This window comes from Nicotiana sylvestris, chromosome 8 (assembly GCF_000393655.2).
Source record: "Nicotiana sylvestris chromosome 8, ASM39365v2, whole genome shotgun sequence".
Lineage (NCBI taxonomy): Eukaryota > Viridiplantae > Streptophyta > Magnoliopsida > Solanales > Solanaceae > Nicotiana > Nicotiana sylvestris.
In genome coordinates this window covers 221,611,478-221,634,776 of record NC_091064.1, presented here as the reverse complement: position 1 = coordinate 221,634,776, position 23,299 = coordinate 221,611,478, and the positions used below count along the sequence as shown (strand labels likewise).

The 23,299-nt window shown below is 39.1% G+C and overlaps 2 protein-coding genes across 3 annotated transcripts; one reads left to right on the top strand and one right to left on the bottom strand.

Moving 5' to 3' along the window:
• The first annotated feature begins 9,362 nt into the window (after nt 1-9,362).
• Nucleotides 9,363-20,936, top strand: LOC104229499 (mitochondrial inner membrane protein OXA1-like). 2 transcript variants are annotated; one of them, XM_009782148.2, is made up of 10 exons: nt 9,363-9,467; nt 11,076-11,572; nt 12,305-12,395; nt 16,060-16,107; nt 16,682-16,740; nt 17,900-17,975; nt 18,074-18,205; nt 18,775-18,882; nt 20,051-20,105; nt 20,247-20,907. In XM_009782148.2, exons 2-10 carry the CDS (start codon nt 11,088-11,090, stop codon nt 20,540-20,542), a joined length of 1,350 nt encoding a protein of 449 aa, XP_009780450.1. In that variant the 5' UTR covers nt 9,363-9,467; nt 11,076-11,087; the 3' UTR covers nt 20,543-20,907. The 2 variants fall into 2 exon arrangements, with proteins under 2 accessions (XP_009780450.1, XP_009780449.1); XM_009782147.2 differs by having other exon boundaries at nt 9,373-9,467; nt 11,072-11,572; nt 20,247-20,936.
• A 1,177-nt stretch (nt 20,937-22,113) lies between these two features.
• LOC104229502 (small ribosomal subunit protein mS80 (rPPR6)-like) lies at nt 22,114-22,821 on the bottom strand. Its single transcript, XM_009782153.1, has one exon. The coding sequence runs from the start codon at nt 22,819-22,821 to the stop codon at nt 22,114-22,116; it is 708 nt and encodes a 235-aa protein (XP_009780455.1).
• Between the last annotated feature and the right edge of the window lie 478 nt (nt 22,822-23,299).

Sequence of the window (23,299 nt, the reverse complement as noted above, 5' to 3'; positions counted from 1 at the left end):
ACATAAGTCAACATCCGATTAACTTTTCCAACTTAAGCTTCTAAATAAGAGACTAAGTGTCTCATTCTACTCTCCGAACCTGAACCAACCAACACGATACGATGAAACACAGCTGAACAACACATAAGGAAGCAGAAATATGGGACAGGGTTGTAACTCATGAAACGACCGATCGGGTCGTTACATCCTCCCACTTTTAAACAAACGTTCGTCCTCGAACGAGTCAAGAAACATACCTGAAGCCTCAAATAGGTGAGGATATCTGCTCCGCATCTCCCGCTCGGTCTCCCAAGTAGCCTCCTCCACGGGCCAACCTTTCCACTGCACTTTCACTGAGGCTATATCCTTTGATCTCAACTTTCGGACCTGCCGCTCCAAAATAGCTACTGGCTCCACATCATAAGTCAAATCGCTGTCTAACTAGACCGTGCTGAAATCCAAAACATGAGACGGATCGCCAATATGCTTCAGGAGCATAGAAATATGAAACACTAGATGCACACTCGACAAGCTAGGTGGCAAAGCAAGCTCATAAGCCATGTCCTCAATCCTCTGAAGCACCTTAAAAGGCCCAATGAATCGAGGGCTCAACTTGCCCTTCTTCCCAAATCTCATAACACCATTCATGTGTGAAACCTTTGGTAGAACCTTCTCCCCAACCATGTAAGACACATCACAGACCTTCCTGTCAGCATAACTCTTTTTTGCCTCGACTGAGATATACGAAGTCGCTCCTGAATCACCTTCACCTTGTCCAAAGCATCCTGTACCAAGTTTGTACCCAAAAGCCTGGGCTCACCCGGCTCAAACCAACCTACTGGAGATCTACACCATCTCCCCTATAAAGTCTCATATGGAGCCATCTGAATACTTGACTGATAACTGTTGTTATATGCAAGCTCTGCGAGTGGTAGAAACTAGTCTCATGAACCTCCAAATCAATAACACAAGCACGCAACATGTCCTCCAATATCTGAATAGTGCGCTCAGACTGTGTCCGTCTGAGGGTGAAAAGCTATGCTCATCTCAACCTGAGTAACCAACTCTCGCTGCACGGCCCTCCAAAACTACAATGTAAACTAAGTACCTCTATCCGAAATGATGGAAACTAGAATACCACACAGGCGAACAATCTCTTGGATATAAATCTCAGCTAACTGCTCTGAAGAATAGGTAGTACACACAGGAAGAAGTACGCGAACTTGATCAGCCGATCCACAATCACCCAAATAGCATCAAACTTCCTCAAAGTCCATGGGAGTCTAACTACAAAATCCATGGTGATCCGTTCCCACTTCCGCTCTGGAATATCCATCTGCTGAAGCAAGCCACCTGGTCTCTGATGCTCATATTTCACCTGCTGACAATTGAGACACCGAGCTACAAACCCTACTATATCCTTCTTCATTCTCCTCCACCATTAGTGTTGTCTCAAATCCTGATACATCTTCGCGGCACCCGGATGGATGGAATATCGCGAGCTATGGGCCTCCTCTAGAATCAACTCCCAAAGCCCATCTACATTGGGCACACATACCCGGCCCTGCATCCTCAATACCACGTCATCACCAATAATCACATCTCTAGCATTGCCGTGCTGAACTCTGTCCTTGAGGACAAGCAAATGAGGATCATCATACTGGCATTCTCAGATACGATCAAATAAGGAAGACCGAGAAACCACCCAGTCTAAGATTCGACTGGGCTCCGAAATATCCAACCTCATAAACCGATTGGCCAAGTCCTAAACATCAATTGCAAGAGGTCTCTCCCTAATAGGAATAAATGCAAGACTGCCCATACTCACCGCCTTCCTACTCAAGGCATCGACCACTACATTGGCCTTTCCCGAATCGTACAAAATAGTAATATCATAATCCTTTAGCAGCTCCAACTATCTCCGCTACCTCAAATTGAGATCCTTCTGCTTGAACAAGTGTTGGAGGCTACAATGATCAATGAACACCTCACAAGACACACCATAGAGATAATGCCTCCAAACTTCAATGCGTGAACAATGGCAGCCAACTCAAATCATGAACTGGGTAGTTCTTCTCACGGGGCTTCAACTGAGGAGAAGCATAAGCAATCAGTCTATCCTCCTGCATCAACATACACGGGATGCTGACTCTAGAAGCATCAGAATATACTATATAAGAACCGGAAGCCGATGGAAAAACTAACACCAGAGTTGTGGTCAAGGTAGTCTTGAGCTTCTGAAAGCTCGCCTCACACTCATCCGACCACCTAAAAGGAGCACCCTTTTGAGTTTATTTGGTAAAGGGTGATGCAATAGATGAAAATCCTTGAATGAACCGATGGTAATAACCCGCCAAACCAAGAAACTACGAATCTTTGTGGTTGAGGATGGTCTGGGACAACTCTAAACCGCCTCTATCTTCTTCGGATCAACCTGAATACCATCACTGGACACCACGTGCCCCAAGAATGCCACTGAACTAAGCCAAAACTCACACTTGGAGAACTTTGCATAAAGCTTCTCCTCCCTCAACTGCTGCAATACAACTCTCAAATGCTCAGCGTATTCCTCCTGACTACGCGAGTATACCAGAATATCATCAATGAAAACAATCACAAACGAGTCGAGATAAGGTTGAAACACATTGTTCATCAAATACATGAATGTTGTTGGGGCATTGGTTAGCCCAAAAGACATCACAAGGAACTTATAATGACCATATCGGGTCCTGAAAGCTGTCTTAAGAATGTCCGAGTCCCTGATCTTCAACTAGTGATACCCTAACCTGAGATCAATCTTGGAGAACGCTCTTGCTCCCTGAAACTAATAAAATAAATCATCAATACGAGGCAAAGGATACTTGTTCTTAATTGTGACTTTGTTCAACTGCCTGTAATCAATGCACATTCTCATCGTGCCATCCTTTTTCTTTACAAATAGAACACGAGCACCCCAACGTGACACACTAAGCCGAATAAATCCCTTATCAAGGAGTTCCTAAAGGTGCTCCTTCAATTCCTTTAACTCCATCGGCGCCATGCGATACGGTGGAATAGAAATGGGCTGAGTGCCCGACAACAAATCAATACCGAAGTCAATATCCCTGTCCGGCGGCATGACCGGCAGGTCTGCAGAAAGCACATCTGGAAAATCTCTCACTACCGGTACTGAATCAAAGGAAGGAGTCTCTGCACTGACATCCCTCACAAAGGCCAAATAAGAAAGACAACCCTTCCCAACCATCCGTTGGGCTTTCAAGAATGAAATCACCCTACTGGGAACAAAATCCGTCGAACCTCGCCACTCAATCTATGGCACCCCCGGCATAGCCAACGTCACTATCTTAGCATGACAGTCCAAAATAGCACGACATGGAGATAACCAATGCATGCCTAATATCACATCAAAGTCGACCATACTAAGCAACAAAAGATCCACTCAGGTCTCCAAACCCCTAATAGTCACCACACACGACCGATATACGTGATCCACAATAATAGTATCGCTCATCGGAGTAGATACACAAATAGATGAAACAAAAGACTCGAGGGGCGTATCCAAATAATGAGCAAAATATGATGATACATATGAAAAAGTGGAACCAGGATCAAATAATATAGAGACATCCCTGTGGAAAACTGAAACAATACATGTGATCACAACATCTAAAGCAATAGCATCTAGTCTGGCTAGGAGTGCATAGAAACGGGCTTGAACACCATTTGATCGACCTCCCCCTCTAGGGCGACCCCTATCTAACTGTCCCCCACCCCTAACTGACTAGGCGGGTGGTAAAGTAACTGGTGCTGAAGTCGATGGCCAAGAACTCTGTTGCGGAGTCCCACTCAACAACCAGGGAAGTCTCTTTTGATATGACCAAGATCCCCGCACTCGAAACAACCCCTCCTCTAACGAAACTGCTACTCCTGATACCCCGTGGAACTACCTGTAGAAACTTGAGTAGAAAAGGCACGATGAGAGCTCTGTGCTGGAAGGTCACTGAGAGATGAGTGGCCTTGATGTGAACTGTGTGAACTATAGCCCGATGATGCTCCTCGGTGAACTGGGCGAGCTGACTAAGCATGTCTGAGTGGATGGCCTCTACCGTGCTAAAACTGACCTCCAGGAATAACACCACTGAAACTACCAGATCCCCGAGGCCTTTTGGACTCCCTCTCAACTCGCTCCTAGCGGCGAACTAACTCTATCTCCTGAGCAATGTCAACCACCTCATAAAAAGAAGCACCAGATTCCCTCTCTCTAGTCATAAGAATCTGCAACTGGTATGAGAAGCCATCAACGAACCTCTTGATCCTCTCGTTGTCTATAGGAACCAACCAGATAGCATAACGGGCTAACTCAGAGAATCTCATATAATATTGCGTCACAGTCACATCATCTTGAGGCAATTGCTCGAACTACCTGCGCAGCTCCTCTTTATGAGATCTCGGCAAATACTTCTCCAGCAAGAGAACGAAGAAATGCTATCAAGTGAGGGGCGCTGCACCAACAGGCCTACGTCGCTCATAAGCCTCCCACCAAGTAAAGGCAGCTCTAGAGAACTAAAAAGTAGTGAATGAGACTCCACTAGTCTCTAGAATACCCGTCGTACGAAGCATCCTCTAACACTTGTCCAAGAAACCTTAGGCATCCTCGCCCTCTGTACAACTTAAAGTTGGAGGCTGAAGTCTACCAAACCTCTCCAATCTGCGCTGCTCGTCATCCGGCATGACTAGTACAACATAATCCTCAACAGGTGCAACCGGCTGGGCTGGTGGTGCCTCCGGTGTATGCAGTCCCTGAACAACCTGCTCGGGTGTATGGGTGGAGGGAGTCTGAGTGCCTCCCCCAGCCTGAGAAGCAGCTGTTGTAGTAGAAACAGCGATCGCCTGAGCAAGACTGGTGCATACGGTCAATATCTGAGCTAAGGTCTCCTGAAGACCTGGAATAACAATAGGCACAACTGGCGCCTAAGTCGGTCCCGCTGGGGCATCTACACCCGGAACCTGATCCTAAACTGGGGCAGTTGGTGGATCTGCAGGTGCTGCCCTAGCTGTTGTGCGGGCCACACCCTTGAACCTATAACGGCCTCGACCGCGACCTCAGCCTCTCGCGGCCCCAACTAGTGGTACTGGTGGTCGTCCGTTCTGACTGGTCGCACATGTCCTCACCATCTATGAGAGAATATAATAACAAAAGTTTAGTTACCAGAATTAACATATTCGCACGACAAGAATTCAAGAACGTGAAGTTTTCCTAAAGGTTCTGCAGCCTCTCGAAGATAAGTACAGACGTCTCTGTACTGATCTGCAAGATTCTACTAAACCCGCTCATGACCCGTGAGACCTATATAACCTAGGCTCTAATACCAACTTTTCATGACCCCAAAACCAACCCGATCACGATGGCACCTATCATAGAACTAGGTCAGCCGACACATTCCCAAAATAATACGACAATTCATTAAAATTTAAATAATAACCTTTTTCATACTGAAAGTTCCATAAGAGAGATAAATTCAAAACCAAAATGCGAAAGTAAAAGCCCGATCTCAAGTGTGACTAAGTCATGAGAAAATACTACAACTGGTCTGAAATATAACAAGACTAAAATAGTCCAAAAATCAACTACTAATAACTATATGAGAGATAGGAGGGAGAAGAACAAGGCTGTTATCGCCATGCAGCTACCTTGTCAACTCCAAATATCCCCGGCGGATGAAGATCAACGCTCGCTAGCACGTTCAGCAACCCCTGGATGTGCACACAAGGTGCAGGGAGTAATGCGAGTACGCCAACTCAGTATGTAATAAAGGTAAATAATGACTGAGCGGTAAAAAACACATAAACCACATCATGAAATCTCAGTAAGTACAACATGCTTCCCAATTTAGTATGTGAGTCAAATCATCTCGTTTTAAATCTAGTTTTCGAAAAAATCATTGAAGATATCTTTCAACAGTTTTCCACAGAGGCTCAATGCATTTAATAGTAAAAGTGCATGAAAATCATAAATATCCCCACGGACACAACATGAATCAATAATAGCCCCTCAGGCATATCTCAAATCACTCACTCAGCATACCCGCGCTCACTGGGGGTATGCAGACTCCAGAGAGGCTCCTACAACCCAAACGCTAGAACACGCACGGACAACTCACGTGCTGCACTGATAACTCATGTGCTATAGTATCAATATTAGAATCCGCACGGACAACTCACGTGCTATACAGACAACTCATATGCTACACACTCAATATCCTCACAATTACAGACTCTCGACCTTACTCAGTCATAAATATCTCAAGCCACTTTGGTTATTAGTAAAAAACAGGGTGCTCAAAACGGAATAATAAAGACTAAGTTATGAAATCAGTAAAACATAACATGACTGAGTACAAAATTTAAGTCAAAACAGCGAGGAAATAATAAGAAAAGTTCCCTAAGGGTCTAAACAGCTTGGCACGAGGCCTAAATATGGCATTCAGCCCAATCATAGAAATCATTTCTAAAACACAAAAGTATCATATAGTTTCCAGTCAAATACGCAACTTAATAGTTGCTACGGGGCGGACCAAGTCACAATCCCCAATGATGCACACCACACGCTCATCATCTAGCATGTGCGTCACCTAAAAATAGTGAAACGATGTGTAATCCGGGGCTTCATACCCTTAGAACAAGATTTACAATCATTATTTATCTCGAAACGGTCAAATCCCTACTCCGCGATGCCCTTGCCTCTGGAATCGTCCTCCAATTGCTCGAATCTAACCAAAAAGCAATACAATATGATCAATATAGGCCAAGGGATCAATTCCAAACGAAAAACTATCAATTTACACCAAAATCCCAAAATTCATCCAAACCCGGCACCTAGGCCCACGTCTCGGAATCTGACAAAAATCACAAAACTAGAAACTCCTTTCACTCACGAGTCTATACATACCAAAACCATCAAAATCCGGCGGCAAATGGCCTCTCAAATCCTCAAATTAAACTCTCCAATATCAAGCCCTAATCCCCTCAATTTCATCCCTAATTTTCAATAATTTCATGCTTACACTACTGAAATTTACCATAATCACAAGTATTAAACTCAAATAACCTACCTCAATGAGTATCCCCTCGATTCCCTTTTCAAATCCCTCCAAAAATCTCCAAAATCCGGATAGAAATGGTGAAGAACACCCAAAAATTTGCGAATGGCTCTTAAATACCTTCTGCCCAAGCATCTCGCACCTGCGGCCCATTTACACGCATATGCAGGACTGCTTCAGCGGTTAAATCAACCGCATCTGCGGTTTTCACTGATCAGCCCCTTTCCGCATATGCGGCCCAATAGCCGCACCTGCGGTCTCGCATGTGCGTTCCTCCTTCCGCACCTGCGGTTCCTGGTTTCCTTGGTCTTGGCGGCTTCTGCGGTTGCTTTTCCGTTTCTGCGGGCCTCGCACCTGCGGTTCCCACTACGCAGGTGCGGTTATGACAGCTGAAGGAATTCATCAGCATTTCCTCAAATCCCATCCTTGATCCGCCAACCTCCCAAAATCAACTAGAGGCCCTCGGGACCTCAAACAAACATGCCGACAAGTCACATATCACCATCCAAACTTATTCAAACCTTCGGAACACTCAAAACAACATCCAAAATACCAAATTACCCTCGAATTCAAGCCTAAGGATTTTCAAACTTTCGAATTTCGCAAACGATGTCGAAACCTACTCCTCTGAATGACCTGAAATTCTGTACACACGTCACAAATGACACAACGGACCTACTCCAATTTTCGAAATTCCATTCCGACCCCGATATCAAGATTCCCACTACCGACCGGAAAATGCCAAATTTCCTATTTTGCCAATTCAAGCCTAATTCTACCACGGACCTCCAAATTACATTCTGAACACGCTCCTAAGTCCAAAATCACCTAACGGAACTATCTGAACCCTCAGAATTCACATCTGATATCTTCTATACATAAGTCAACATCCTGTTGACTTTTCCAACTTAAGCTTCTAAATAAGAGACTAAGTGTCTCATTCCACTCCGAACCCGAACCAACTAACACGATATGATGAAACATAGCTGAACAACACATAAGGAAGCAAAAATGGGAAAAATAGAGGTATAACTCATGAAACGACCGGCCGGATCGTTACAAATATAGTATGTCAATATGCTGAAACTATATGAAAGTATCTTGACTTTTTTATTTATGTAGTGCAAAAAATTATACAGTGCTTCTTCATTTAACACAAGCATTTTAATGTAATGTGGGACATACCATCCTTCCATAAAAGTAGTATGGGCTAGCCAGTTTTCGACTAATAATAAAAATAGCTAGTATTTACAAAGTTATCCAAAAATAGCTATTATTTTTGGAAAGTTCCACCATAATATGCTAGATTGTGGAGTTCATGCGTAGTATATTATGTTGGAATCTCATATGTAAAACATACGAACTCCAGTATATTATGCTGGGATTTTTTCGAATTTCTAAGGATGTTTTTATTCAGATTTTATCTTTACATGAAAAAGTTGCTAAACTTTGATTATTTTTGAAATTTTGGTTATTTTTTAATTATCCGTTTTAAATCAGGCTATTTCTGATTTTCCCCTCATCTTCCACGTGTTTTCAGAAAATTGGGTCGCATTACAGCCCATTTATAGTCTAATCCAGCTTCCACCCGGCCCAATAAATGTCTGATAAGACGAGAAGAATATGGTTAAAATTGCACGGTCTAGCCAATTTTCGCACTGGTCATTCAAAAATAGCCAGCGTTTACCAATTCAATGAAAAATAGCCACTATTTTGCTGCAACAGAGACCGGTCCAGCATAATATACTAGAGTTCGGTGCACTTGTGTATGAACTTCCAGCAGTATAATATACTGGAGACTGGAGAACCGGTGCTCCAAACTCCAGTATATTATGCCGGATCGGTATATTATACTGAAACTCCAGTATATTAGATTGGAGTTCCAGTATATTTATACTGGAACTCCAGTATATTAGATTGGAGTTCCAGTATATTTATACTGGAACTCCACTATATTTATACGGGAACTCCAGTATATTATGCTGGAGTATTTTTTCGGATTTTGAACACTATTTCCGTTCAAATTTATCTTCACTTAAAAAGTGATTAAATTTCGATTACTTTTGAAACTGTGCCTATTTTTGAATGACCACTTGTAAATCTGACTATTTTTGAATTTCTCCAAGAACATGCTATGAACGCAGGGTACAGCACCCCACAAACTGTCATGAAATGTCCAAAACACCCCAAATATGGTAACAGGCTCGTCGGAGCCCGAAACCCGCACGGGTCAAAGTCCAAAAAAAGGAAAAAACATTGTCTGAAAAAGAAAAGAAAAAAATCCTAAGTTTTTACTCCTCTGTTTTTCACTTCATCATAATAATAAACGGGCTTAAACCCTTTTTCCTCATTTTCCTTCTTTCTTCGAGCTCACAATCACATATCACTGTAAGTCTTCAATTTTTAAACTTTTGTTTTCATATATTCTCCGAATCACCAATCACAGTAATTTGGATCTGAACTCTGATTCATTCTAAATATTTCGTTGTTTTGTGCAATATGTTGTGTGAATGACCGTAAAATTTTAATCTTTAGGATTCATTGTTTCTATGTATTATATTGTGGGAATGACCGTAAAAGGTTTCATCTTTAGGCATGGCGAATCCAGGATTTATATTTTATGAGTTCAGATTCGAGGTTCAAGGACGGTGACGTTATGTTATCATTACATAATAAACAATTTCATTAGCTGTAAAAAAACATTTACAGCAAAACATTATAAATGCATATAACCATTAGATAGTAACTTACTAGTAATTGTTTTACATTTATTTGAGAGGTCGCGGAGGCGGAGTCTGGATTTGAATGTTTTGAGTTTTGAACTTGTTACCGAACCCATAAACTCCTTTTAGTTATTGGGTTCGCAATTAATAATTTCCTGATACAAATACAGAGTCTAAGGAAAAACTACTGGGTTTGCCCGAACCCATAAGTAATAGTCTAGCTCCGTCTATGAGTGGTCGATAGTAATGGAAGCAATTCCCACGAGCTGAGAACAAAAGGATGTACTTGTCCCCTTATCCAGCCATTACCGCTCATCCACCACTTTTTATGTTGAAATCCTGTCTTTGTCTTTCCAGGTTGTAGGAAGGTTGTCTGATAGTGTTTTGTCTTAGGATGTTAGTGGCTCTTGTTGTGTCCATATTATTCCATTGTGTCTGTAGTACTATGCCATTGTTATTGCTTAGTGTTAATGCTTTTCTCTCTATTTTGGTTATTACGTTGCTGGTGTTATTTTTTTGGATTCCTTTATTGTTACTGCACTCTGTCTCGTTCCATTTTCTTGTGTCGAGGGTCTATCGGAAACAGCCTCTCTACTCCTCCGGAGCAGGGGTAAGGTCTGCGTACACACTATCCTCCCCACAGACCCCACTTGTGCGTTTTGAGTCTTTTGACCGGGCTGTTGTTGTTGTAAGCTTGAAGGCAAAAAGAAAGTATAGTGCTAAGCTTTGTGAAGAAAAGGAAGAGAAGCAATATCATTTGAAGAAGCAGGGATAGTGATGTTTTACAGTAGGGGCAAACTAAATAAATAGAATGATGCAGCAGAGAATCGAACTTGGTATCTCCGCATGAAAAACCTATGCTTAAAGCCCGTTGGTGTTGAATCCATTGCACCTCTTGAGATATGGGCTCAAATTAGCCATATTGACCTTTTTTAGGCTGGGCCAAACTTTATGGGTTCAGTCGAACCCAGACCTCATATGGATCCGCCACTGTCTTTAGGATGTATTGTTTCTCTGTTTTATGTTGTATGATTGTCTATAAAGGTATCATCTGCAGGATGCATTGTTTCTGTGAATTGTATGTGCGAATGAATATGAAGTTTTCATCTTTATGATGTACTGTTTCTGTGTATTGTGTTGTGTAAGTCACTGTAAAGGTTTCATCTTTATGACGCATTTTAGTCTGTGCATATGTTGTGTATATACTGCAATGGTTGCCTAACTTTGATGTGGGATGCTAATATTTGCTGCTAAATCTATTTATTGAAGGAAGCAATTTAAAAGAATGGCTTATAGGCGCAACATAACAACACGAGCGAAGCTTCTTTATCAGCAACAAAGAGTTACCCCTGCATTTTCTTACTTTCATCATGATGATGATCGTAACAACCCTGAACCCGGTTTTGATAGTTCAAGAGTTCCCAGTTTTTCCCAATCCCGTTACATGGGAAGTGCAAGTGGGATTAACAGCTTCAGTGGCTCAAGAAACCCATTTCAAGACAGGAGATTTTGTGCTTCAGGCCTTATGATTCCGATGAGTTATGGGTCCTTATTGACCAGGAATATGTCAACTAATATTGGTGGTGAAGCGGATAAAATAGACTACATGACTGATGTTGCTGAAGTACTGGCTGATAAGGCTGTAGAGGCTGTAGTTTCTCAAGCTCCAGCTGTGAACGAGATGGCAATTGCCGCTGCAGATTGTTATTTGCCGGTTAAGGCATTGATGTATTTGATGGATTACATTCATATGTTTACTGGGCTTGAATGGTAAGAGTAAATGATGTTGCCTCTATTTTTCTAATTTTCTCGCAAACATGTGCTTGCTGTGTCTTTTTACAGCGTGTTTGGATTGATTTAATAGGAGAGAGAAATGGAAGGTAGAGTTACCTATCCCCCCCCCCCCCCCCAAAAAAAAAAAAAAAAAGAAGAAGAAGAAAAAAGTATGGTTTCTTTATTCTTCTCTTGAAATTTTTAGGTGAGAGAGAGTGATAACTAGATATAAACAACTCAATGCACTCCCGAGTTGGGGCTGGAAGAGTTCAATGAACTCTTTGTTATTCCTAAAGTCTTTTATTAAAAATACATACATCTTTTTAACTTATTCATAGAGTCTTAAAATATAGAATTTTAAGTTGAGATTATGATTGCAGTTGAAGCATCTCACATGTATTCGATTTGGCTTGCAGAGTTTGTTCTTTTAATGCCCACAGATATTTAGCGGGACTCCATAACTGCAGATTTATTTCATTGAAAATACTTGAACTTGCTTGGGATTTAATATTAGTAGTGGCAGACTGGTAGTAGTAGCTCTTGATTGAGAGATATGTTTGGAAGTTTGAGATTTGACATTTTAGCTGAAATACTTTGGAATCTTAGGTCCTTAAAAGTTACTCTCTCTCTCTCTCTCTCTCGTAAAATCTAGTCGTTTTGCTATGTCTAGTTACTAAATGACAACTCTTAGGGCCTTGACTTCATCTTGAAATTTTTGATGTTGTTCAGGTGGGCATCCATAGTTGCTACAAGTATTATTATTCGGTTGTTAACTCTTCCAGTTATGATTAATCAGCTGAAGTCTACTTCACAACTAACGGTAAGCTTCTGTAGTGCATCTTAACCTTGCTACATGTCCCAGTCTGTTTATTTTAATAACATCTTAAGGCAGTTGGTGAAATAACTGTACTAGACTACATATGATCTTACCCTCATCATAAAAAAAATGATCTTACCCTTTCCTTAAAAGAAAAAAAGACTCCATAGGATCTCATGTCGACATAGGACCTCCTTTTTATGCACAAAAGTTAATGAAGGAAAGTGAGAAGAAATTCAAGTTCAAGTATGTCAACGTATGAGTTACAAATATGGCTGAGCAACAAAAGTGTGTCCAACTGTTTTCCTGCTTATCTTTATTGGGCTAAAGGAACTTATAAAATCCTAACCTCACGCCAATTTCATTTGTTAGCTAGCGTTATCTTGCAGCCTGTTTTCACTCTTCAGTAATTTCTTGGTCTCTTCCACTCCTAAATTTAGACCAGAAGCAGGTAAAATAAAGCACCCGGCTCATACATTGAAGTTTCTGCTAGAATGAACCCTGAGTGTCATGTATAATTGTAGCCTTGGATTGGAAATATCCTTTTTCACTTGTAACTTGAAAACCAAAAAAAAGTGGGAATAGTGTAGTAACATTAATTAGTTAATCATGTTAAAACCCATTTCTTTGTTCCGGAAGAAGTCCTTTGCAGTCATAGATCAGTGTAAAAACCTGTGACTTCAAGTATTAGCAGTTTATTTTGTCTCTGCGGATCTTTTAAATGACAACATCACAGTGTTTTTAGAAGCTAAAAGCACAACGAAACGACAAGGCCCATGGAGGCTGGAGATAAAAGCATGAAGTGGAATGCAGACTTCTCAATGAAGCGAACAATTTTTCGAAAATTTAAAGTACCATACACAATCAATTTAGTACTATAACAATCAAAATGCAATAACAATACAAACTAATTTTAGTATCCATTACACAATAAGATTGATCCTAATCCAAGTCCTCACACATGAGAATTGACTACTTATAACCCCTCGCTTTCTCCTGATACAAGTGAGAAGTGCACTGTACATGAATTTTTTGTTATGCCTACTTGCTCATTGCTCAAGCTTGACTTGAAATAGATTTTATCTTTTTAGAGCTTAATGATTTCATATAACAACATGCCCAAAGGTGTGGCCTAGTGGTTAATGAAGTGGGTTGAGAACCTTGAGGTCTCAGGTTCAAATCTCAGCTAAAGCAAAAAGTTAAAAACACTAGGTTATTTTTTTCCATCTATCCAAGCCTTGATGAACGGAGTTACCTGGTACCTGTTGCTGGTGGGAGGTGGTAGGTGTGCCGCAAGGTGGCCCGGACATCACGGTTATTAAAAATACGACACTCATGCTCAACATGATCACTTTTTACCTTTTAATTCATTCTTGTTCAAGTGACACGAAAGTATTTAATTTGAGGCCAACTGGTTCTGTTCAATGTCTGCGCGTTATACAAAATGGAAGTATGTCCTTTCAAAGACTAGGAAATTAGGCGAGGTATACTGCCTTTTAGGTTAGTAGACCTCAAAAGCTACATTTTTGTTTATCTTTATTCTGCGTTTTACACTTGTCTTCTTTAACAGTGCATGGCCTTAAAGAATGATGGCCTTATTTCCTTCTTTTGGATCTTAGTTTGTTCACTTCTTTACCTAATAAAGTGAAAAGGGAAATTAAAGATAAAATGATTTACGTGCATCGGCATTTCTAGTTTTCTATCCCTTTTTTAATAAGTCAACAAAGTTTATTACTTAATTAATACGCGCCAAGATTGTTGACATTCCTACTATGCTGGATGTGCTTGTTTTGGCTCACTTAGGTATTTTCTACTTCTAAATTTTGTTACCTTAAAGTAAATGGAATGTGGTGTCCAGCTTCTTGTTTAAACTGTTCGTTTTTTTTTTAACTTTATGATGGTGGTTTCCGAGCCTGCTTGCACGCACCTTGACTATTTTATCGGTTGTCCCTTACCTGTCACCAAAACAAGTATTGGGTAACTCTGCCTCTGAAGGCTTTGGCAATGAGAAGAAATCACCTAGTGTAGTTTTGTCTCCATTGGTATAGAACCTGAGATCTAATGGTTCTCCTCCCACATCATTGATAAAGCTATTATAAGTGCTAAGTGATAAAGCTACAGTAGCTTCGAGAATATCACGATGAAACCTTTTTGTGTAACAAACAAAAATTTCTCAGAAGATCATGGTCAGTACTTTGGCTCGTGTTGTGGGGTTTGAGAACTAGCTGAGAAGGATTTGCTACATGCTATAATCAAGTCCTGTGGTCTTAGCTCTTTGACACTTCATTTAACAGACGCCATCTAGTCTCTCCTTTTTTCTTTTAAATGTGTGCTTCTATGGTGTTTAGTCTTGTGCGCAGTGTAAGCTTGGTGGTTATAGTTGTGCTTTATTTGATTCTAAAATTACACCAAGCAATCATATCAGGTGAAGCAAAAATTTTAACGACCCATTTATTCTCAAAAAAATAAAAAAGTAGCTACTCATATCATTTGATTGGCTCAACATCTCATTGATTAGAGGCCACCGAGTTCACTCTGTGTTTTTAGGTACCCTGAAGTTAGGTACAGCTTCCGCTGGACACTTCTCCACGCTTAGTTGGCAGTTCAATGTTGGCGCCAAAGCACTAACACATGCACATTAGTGTCCATGGGTTCTGGAGAGAGCAACAATAGTATAGCCGACAAAGTGCTATATAGTGTTATGCATGTATATGTTGTTGATTCAGACTATGAAAATAGAAATATATGTCACTAAATCTGAATGAACTTGTAAAGGCTATATTTTGATATCTAAATCAAACATTTAAATTAGTCTTTTGAACTTGTTTGACATGACTCTTATTTATATATATTTTTAATTAAGTTTTTTCCATCCCTTTGTCCATATAATTGTTGTTTGTTTTTATAGTTATAGTTTTTTACTACATTATCTTTTATCTTTTTCTTCATCTGTGCCTATCTTTAAAAAACACTTGCTTTAAATCTGTTTTGTGCTTAAAGCCCCCAGATCTGGCGATCCTCAATACTTTTCGCCTTTGACTAACTGGTTTCATTGTAATTGAGTAAGTTCAGGCTAAATTTTCTGTGCCAATAATAAATTTCTTTTCAAACTTCAAGAAGTAGGAAAGGGATGTCCGAACATTTAGTGTACAGTGGATGCAGCATAGGTATCTGCTCCATTGTGATTTGTGATGCCATCAAGTGATTTTCTATAGAGATTCTTTGCTTTAAAGAGAAAACTTTAAACATGTATTATTCAAAGGAAGGTTTAGTACATCTTTATGGTTCCAGATGTTGCTCTTTATATTTTTCTTTCTTTCAAAAGTTATGCTTGATGGTTGATTCTTATTTCTTCATTCTTTGTTGACTTCTCTATTCATTTCATTTGCGGAGATTGTTAAAATCTGCTATGATATGTTTACCTTTACCAAAGCAAGCTTCTGTGAATTTCTGTGTAGTTGGTGAAAATGTTGAAAAACCAGCTTTACGTTTATTAGAATCCATTACCTTCTAATATTTGGTCTAGATTTATCATACACAGTACTAAAATAGAATATACATGAAAAGACCGGCAATTTTTCCTTCTTTAATCTCCTTGCTTCATCTTTGTTCCGATTTTCACTTCATTCACTGATTGTCCATTTCTTAACTTGCATGTCTTGTGCAGCTTCTGAGGCCAAAGATGGAAGAGATTAAAGAAGAGATGCAAAATAAGGTAGGTTGATACGAGTCTCCTCTCATTATCTTTCCTTTTTGATTGAGCTAGCTAATCACTTGAATGAATTCCGACCATGTCATGTACCTTCTGGTAATGACATCTGAAAACTATTATTCTTTGTGATGGTTATCAACAACAACTATAAACCCGGTATAATCTCACAAGTGGGATTTGGGGAGGGTAGTGTATAAGTAGACCTTACCCCCTGCCTTGAAGGTAGAGAGGCTGTTTCTTATAGACCCTTCGGTTCAAGGAATTGATGGTTATAAAATAAATAAAGAAATTATTCTACGTGATCCAGTTACTGAGTGTTCAATACTGCTTTAAACTTTGTTGATGGTTAAACATTTACATGTGTCTTAGACTCTAAAACCTGCCTATTATCATCTCTAAGTAATTGATCCATGCACATATAGGCCATACCCGCGTGTCTTCTTTACTGTCAAAGAATTTTTGCCTTAAATTATAAACAACTCATGTGTTTCCTTCCCTTTTGGAGGCAAGAATTATGTGGTTTATATTTGTACCTGCCAAAAGTTCTTCATTGGTTTATCTTTTTACTTCTTAACAGGGTATGGCGCCAGCAGCAGTTGCTGAAGGTCAACAAAGAATGAATGAATTAATGAAGGAGTAAGCAACTTTTCCTTGTTGACTCTAATGAACTACTATATGCGCTGTTTTGGACCAAAAATTCTTGAAAAACTTAACGCTTCTCATGTGAAAGCATTGGTGAATATAGCTACCAGGGGTAGGTTCCAGCGAGCCGGCCTTATCACCACCATTTTTAGAAAAGTTAACCAGCTTGTCATAATCCACCAGTTATTTCTTTTTCTTCTAGTGTTCTTTTATGTTTTTTCTTCTCTTGAGTCGATTTTAGAGCTACTTTGAGTTGCATGTCTACCCCATTGCTATTCCCTTACTTAAGTATTGAACTTTCCGTTACATGCATCTGGTTTCCTTCACAACCATAATTCTGAGATTTCTTCTTATTCTCAGATTATTCATCTGCGGTAGTTCAGGTGAACTTCAGAATAGTAGTTTTATTAAGTGTTGCATCTTGTGCCGGTATTATTAATTTGTAGATAATGCAAATTTCTTTCGAAAGGATCGAAATGATACCTCCAGTACTTTAAGCAACTGACAAAGCTGAATGGGCATTCTGATGAGACTTGTAAATATATATGTTGTAAATCAACCATGGTAATATGCACTCTTTGAAAGATACATATTCCAATTTTTTTTGAGCTTGGTCACCTTTACGTAAGTAAATATTTTCTGCCTTAGAGCAGTTCAATGATGTTATTGTTTCTCTTAGCTTCACTACTTTTCCAGTTGACTTTTTTCTAGTTTTGCTTCAGTTATTTATTGCTTTGCTACTCTAGCTCCTCTCCAACACTTTCTCAATGTTATCATTATGGTATTGGTACTTGCCGACAAATGATGATTAAACAGGTTCCTGTATCTAATTATCACTCAATCCAATTGCTTGTGGAAAAACTAAACTATCTAGCCTTCAGCTTTGCTGTATTTTTTTTGCTTGTTCAAGACATACATGGTCACATATTAGCAAAACATTACACTAATTATGTGTGGTTTGGACAAGAAGTCGATGGGGTGCTTTGATTATCCGATGTAGATTTAAAACATAAGTAGCTGCAGTCACATACTTCCAAAAAAATTCCTTTGATAATACTTTCGGTGAAATATTTGATATGGTGAATCCATCTCCAAAAAAAATAAAATAATTGATATGGTGAATGTGTTTATAAAATCAATGTCATTCTTGCAGACATGGAGTTTCAATGTTCACTCCCTTAAAGGGACTACTGATACAAGGCCCGATCTTTGTCAGCTTCTTTGTTGCTGTAAGATTATCCTGTTCTGCTATCTGTATTGTTTTTTCTCTCTATCACTCTCTGTCTCTTCCATTATTTGATCTTCATGCCATCTCTCGAAAATGCAGATTAGGAACATGGCGGACAATGTTCCTTCTCTCAAACATGGAGGAGCATTTTGGTTTACTGATCTAACTACTCCAGATAGTATGTATATCCTTCCAGTTTTGACGGCTTTGACATTCTGGATAACGGTGGAGGTAAAGTTATCTGTTATCTCAATCAGTTTCTTTTCATTTTTTTTTATGTTCTTTTTTCTAATGGTCTAATGGATTATTATTCTGTATGACTGGTGATCGTGTGATGTTGTGTTGGAATCAAATGAGAGAAAATATCTAATACTGTTAAAGAAAGAAGACAGTAGGGAAAGTAGTCCTGAAAAGATCATGAAATTTTAAATTTTTTGCATCAGAGATCCATTGTTATCTTGGAGAATCATTAAAGATATTTGTTTAGATCGCACCAAGCGGCAAAGGGATCTGCCCAAAAAAGAAATAAAGGAATAAAGGAAGTAATGGAAAGGATAACAGAATCTGCGCCTGTAAATATGGTTTTCTTTTAGGCGCCTGTAAATATGATTTTCTTTTAGGCGCATGTAAATATGTCGTTATCAAGTAAATGTTGAAATTTTATATAGATCTGACGTCAGTTTTAGTTGATCTTGAGTTCATACTCTAGCCATCATTAACAGCTGTATCTGTCTTCCTTAACAGTTCTTTAGAGCATGTTATTCTGGTCAATTTTGTTGACTAGAGTTGTTCTTTCGCAGTGCAATGCTCAAGAAGGATTGGAGGGAAACCCTGCCGGTAGAACCATAAAAAATGTTTCACGGGCCTTCGCTGCGCTTACTATCCCATTCACTGCTGGTTTTCCTAAGGTGGGATATCCAACCAACTTGTGTATAATCATTCATAGTTTATTTGTCCTTTTTTCACATGAGGACTGATCTGCAAAATCTGTTTACCCCAGAAGTTTATGATGTGTATTTGTTGCCAACTTCCTTTTCTCTTTGTTTTTTTCCTATTCTTTTTCCTGGTAGTCTCTAATAGTAATTCTTTTTTTTTTTCCTTGGTTGAATTGGTGGGAACATGCATAGCCTTACTTCCCTTTGATGCATAAGTTTGTTTTATATATACCATTTGTATGAAAGATATGGTGGATGGTGGCATATATTGTTATTGATTAAAATATTGAGATGAGCAGTGTTCCTTTCTTTCTTTTCTTTTTGTTGGGAAAATGAAGGATACAAGCTTCGCCTTGAATTTTGATGTTCATATTTGCTGGCAATATAGATCTTTTGCTGAAGATGAATTGGCTGTTTCGTGAAGGAAATCAAGATGAATAATTAAATTTGGCTCCTCTTTAATTTCTTTAGTTTCTTTGATGGCCTGCCAGCTATATGTTTATCCATTTGCGGATTTGGAACATACCAAGTGTTTTTTTTCCCACTTTCTTTTATGCATTTTATCATTTTAAACATTCTATCTTTACATAAATATTAAATCTAACGTGGACTTTATGTTTGATAAATTGCTCGGGCATACTCAAGTACTCATGATTATGTAATTTCAGTTTTAGTCTTTGAGCATGCAATCGGCATGTCAAAAACAGTAAAACACCTTTTCCACATGCCTACAAGCATGTGGTAGAGGGAGGAGGGAGGGATATGTTCTAAAATTGCTGGAGCACGTTCGTCAAAGACATTGTCATTGTGATTGGCCATATGTGGGTGTTGCTACTAATGCCTCACTGGATGTTCTTGAGATTGTTAATAGGCATAGTTTTATCAAGAATGAATCATCCATCTTTTGCCACAAAAAGGTTGGGCATAATCAAGAATCATGTACTTTGTTTACATCTGTTACATGCAGTCATGCATGTTGTATTTCATGGATGTTGCTTTTCTTGTGCGCGTGTGTGTGCATGTCATATCTGCAGCATAATCCTTGTATATGCTGTTTCATGTATGGTATTTGTTTTATTATTCATAATGATTTGTTTTAAAAGCGGGACTATTAACGTTCATGACATTTGTATAATTGCAGGCAATATTCTGTTACTGGATAACTTCAAATCTCTTTTCACTCTCCTATGGTTTGGGTTAGTATGCTCCTTTCATTCATGGTGAAATATTCATCTGCTCATTGCAATCTTTGCTTTTCAAAAGTGAAATTTGGAATTTGCTATGGTGAAGTAAACGCAATCTCTCTATAACATGTCTCTCTTTTCATCGTGTGTCAGTGATAAAAAATCACGCGGTCAAAAAGAAACTAGGTGTTCCTATAATACCTTTCAGTCCTCCAAAAGAACAAAAACCGGGAGTCCCATTTTTCGAAGCACTTAAGAAATACGCGGCAGCACAACAGTACGTAGCAGCGAAGCAGCGCGCAGAAAACCAGCAGCCGGCTGTATCATCGCCTCCTTTGGAAGAATCAAGACCTACAAGTAAACGAGTACCATCATCGTCAGTCCTTAGTCAAAGGATCAGAAGTTTAGAGAAAGAAGTGAAAGAAAGAAAGAAGAACAAGAAGAGGTGATAGGAGGATATTGGTAAAACTTGATTGCTAGTTATAGGTTATCGCTAGTTCATATACGCAATTAAAAGCTGTATTTGTTGAAATAATCAGGGCAGAGAAGCTCAATGATTTTTGGCAATTTAGTGAGTTTACACCCTTGAGGGTCTTGGGGAGTAAGCAAGTTTTGTTTTCTTTCAAAGTATATCTCACAGAGACAACAGTAACCATAATATCTTTATTTCTCTGCATCAGCCATAATTGGAGAAAGAGAGCTTGTAATGTCGCTGTAATTGGCAAATATCTCTAATGCTATTTGCAATTGTGAGGCAAAATACTCTTATGCTAATCTGTTGAAACTAGTTGGAAATGTTCCAAGTTTGTGATTATATTTCTTGTTGAGGCAAGTGTTGATTCAGTAATGAACAGCGAGGATCGTTGTACTTCAACAATTAATGCATTATATAGAGTTCTGTTTCAGCTGAGAAATGATATTGGGCTCAATATTTTTGGTAGAAAATGTGTAGGTACAGTGTTGGAATCCTGTTCTAAAATGCAATCAATAACAAAATTAATCGTGTTTGGCATGCACAGTATCTTCAGACTCTTGAAAGAAGTAAAATTTTACTTGCACTAACTTTTATTTATCTTTAAACAAATGTAACAGCAGCAGCAATGTGTGAAATCTGTATTCATTTGTTTTAAAAATTGTTGGGCAGGCCTAGTGAATTCAAAATAGCTAGATTTACAAGTGGTAACTGAAAAATAGTCACAGTTTCAAAAGTAATTAAAATTTAGCCATTTTTTCATGTAAAGATAAATTTGAACAAAAATACTGTTTAAAATCTAGAAAATATTCTAGTATGAAAATTCACATGTAAAAAATTCGAACTTCCAGCATAACATATTGGACTTTCATAATGTGCTGGAGTTCCAACATAATGTGATGCAGTTTCAGCATAATATGGTGAAAGTTCATACACAAGTGCTCCAATCTCCAGTATATTATGCTGGAACTTTCCATGTTGCAGCAAAATAGTGGCTATTTTCAATGACTTTGCAAACGCTGGCTATTTTTCAATTACCAGTCCGAAAGCTGGCTAGCATGTGCTACTCAATTCACAAGCTTGCTCATGATTTAATACTACTGCACTTCGAGAAGAAGGTATTCAATGAAATCTTGGCTTTGTTTTCTTTGTTTGAACGCAGAAGCTAGAGGCGATCGGAATAATGTGAAAAGAAGTTAAAAATGAATTAGCTGTTAATGTATTTTAACTTATACGCAGATCTTAGCCCTACCTTGTGAAGGTAGAAAGGTTGTTTCCGATAGACCTTCAGCTCAAGGAACAGTGAAAATAAAGCAAGGAACAATAGCAACATTTATGGAAAAAAGTACTGTTAATGCCAAATAATAATAAGTGTACTTAATAGGAGTAATAGCTGGATTAATTTGGAAACATCGGACAACTTACATTATTTATCAACAGTTTCATCTCTTCTTCTTTTGGCATTTCACAATAGATTCCCCCATTTGTTCCTACTTCTTCCAGTTTCTAACTTCTTAACTGCTGTTATGAGACGAGTTATAATATCACTTAGATGCACTCCTTCATCAACTCAACCACCTTCTCTGTTGTTCTCCAATCGAAAGCCGTTGGGCAGAGAGATTGCATAAGTTTGTTATGTTCATCAGCACTAGGTGCAACTCCAAACTCCATCTCGCGTAATAGTTCCATAGCCAGAGCCTTATCACACTCTTCATTCTTGCAATAACCCCAGTTAACTGTGTGATAAGTATCAGGACTTAGCTTGGAGTGCTTGTTTTTTATTTCATCCAAAATCTTACAAGCTTCCTCCATCTGACCCTCCTTCACATAACAACTCGTAATTGCACTGTAAGCATACATATTAGGTGTAAAACCTCTATTCTTCATCACCTTCAACAATTTCATAGCTTCTCCCATTTCTCCAATCTTGGCAAGCCCATGGATAACTTTATTGAAGAGTACACGGCGAGGTGGTGGACCTGCATCTATCAAATCTAAGAGCAATTCTTTGGCCTCTTTTATGTCTTCGGGCAACAGCTTTTCCCTTGTCGTTGCATCATTTCCTCTACACGCCTTATGAGCAGGCATCCACTCTCCATACAAATCATCCAAAAAATACCTTGCACCTTGGATGTATTCATCTTTGTAGTCCGTCTCCAATGCAAATGTAACGTTTTCATCTTTGTGATCAAGAGAGCTGATCAACAACTTAATAGGAGGTACAGGCAAATCAATAGTTTTCTCCTTTGCCAACATGTAAATTAGATGTGCTCACTATTCTCATCATATCGCCACAGCAAAGAAATAACCTCTCCTACTTTTTCACCACCTAACAACAAATCAGCATTTAACATCTTCTTATAACAAAAGCTATAAGGCGAGTCGCATTGATACGAACAACCCCCACAAAGAGCGTTAATCGTCTCAAAGTATGTTGTAGCATCTGGAACACATCCAAATTCATCACTCATTGAAGATCTAACGCACCCTTTCCGTCATGCAAACCTGAGAGTGAAAGAATCAACATATTTAGCATCTTAGTAGTCAAGATTCCCTTCTCCTTTTCTCCAATCTGCATAACAAAATCCCACAAAGCATATACTTCAACAACAACAACAATCCAGTATAATCCCATAAGTGGGGTATGGGGAGGGTAGTGTGTACGCAGACCTTATCAATCCAGTCCACTGATAAAGCAAATCCATCCCATGAATCAAACCCTTCAGCACACTAA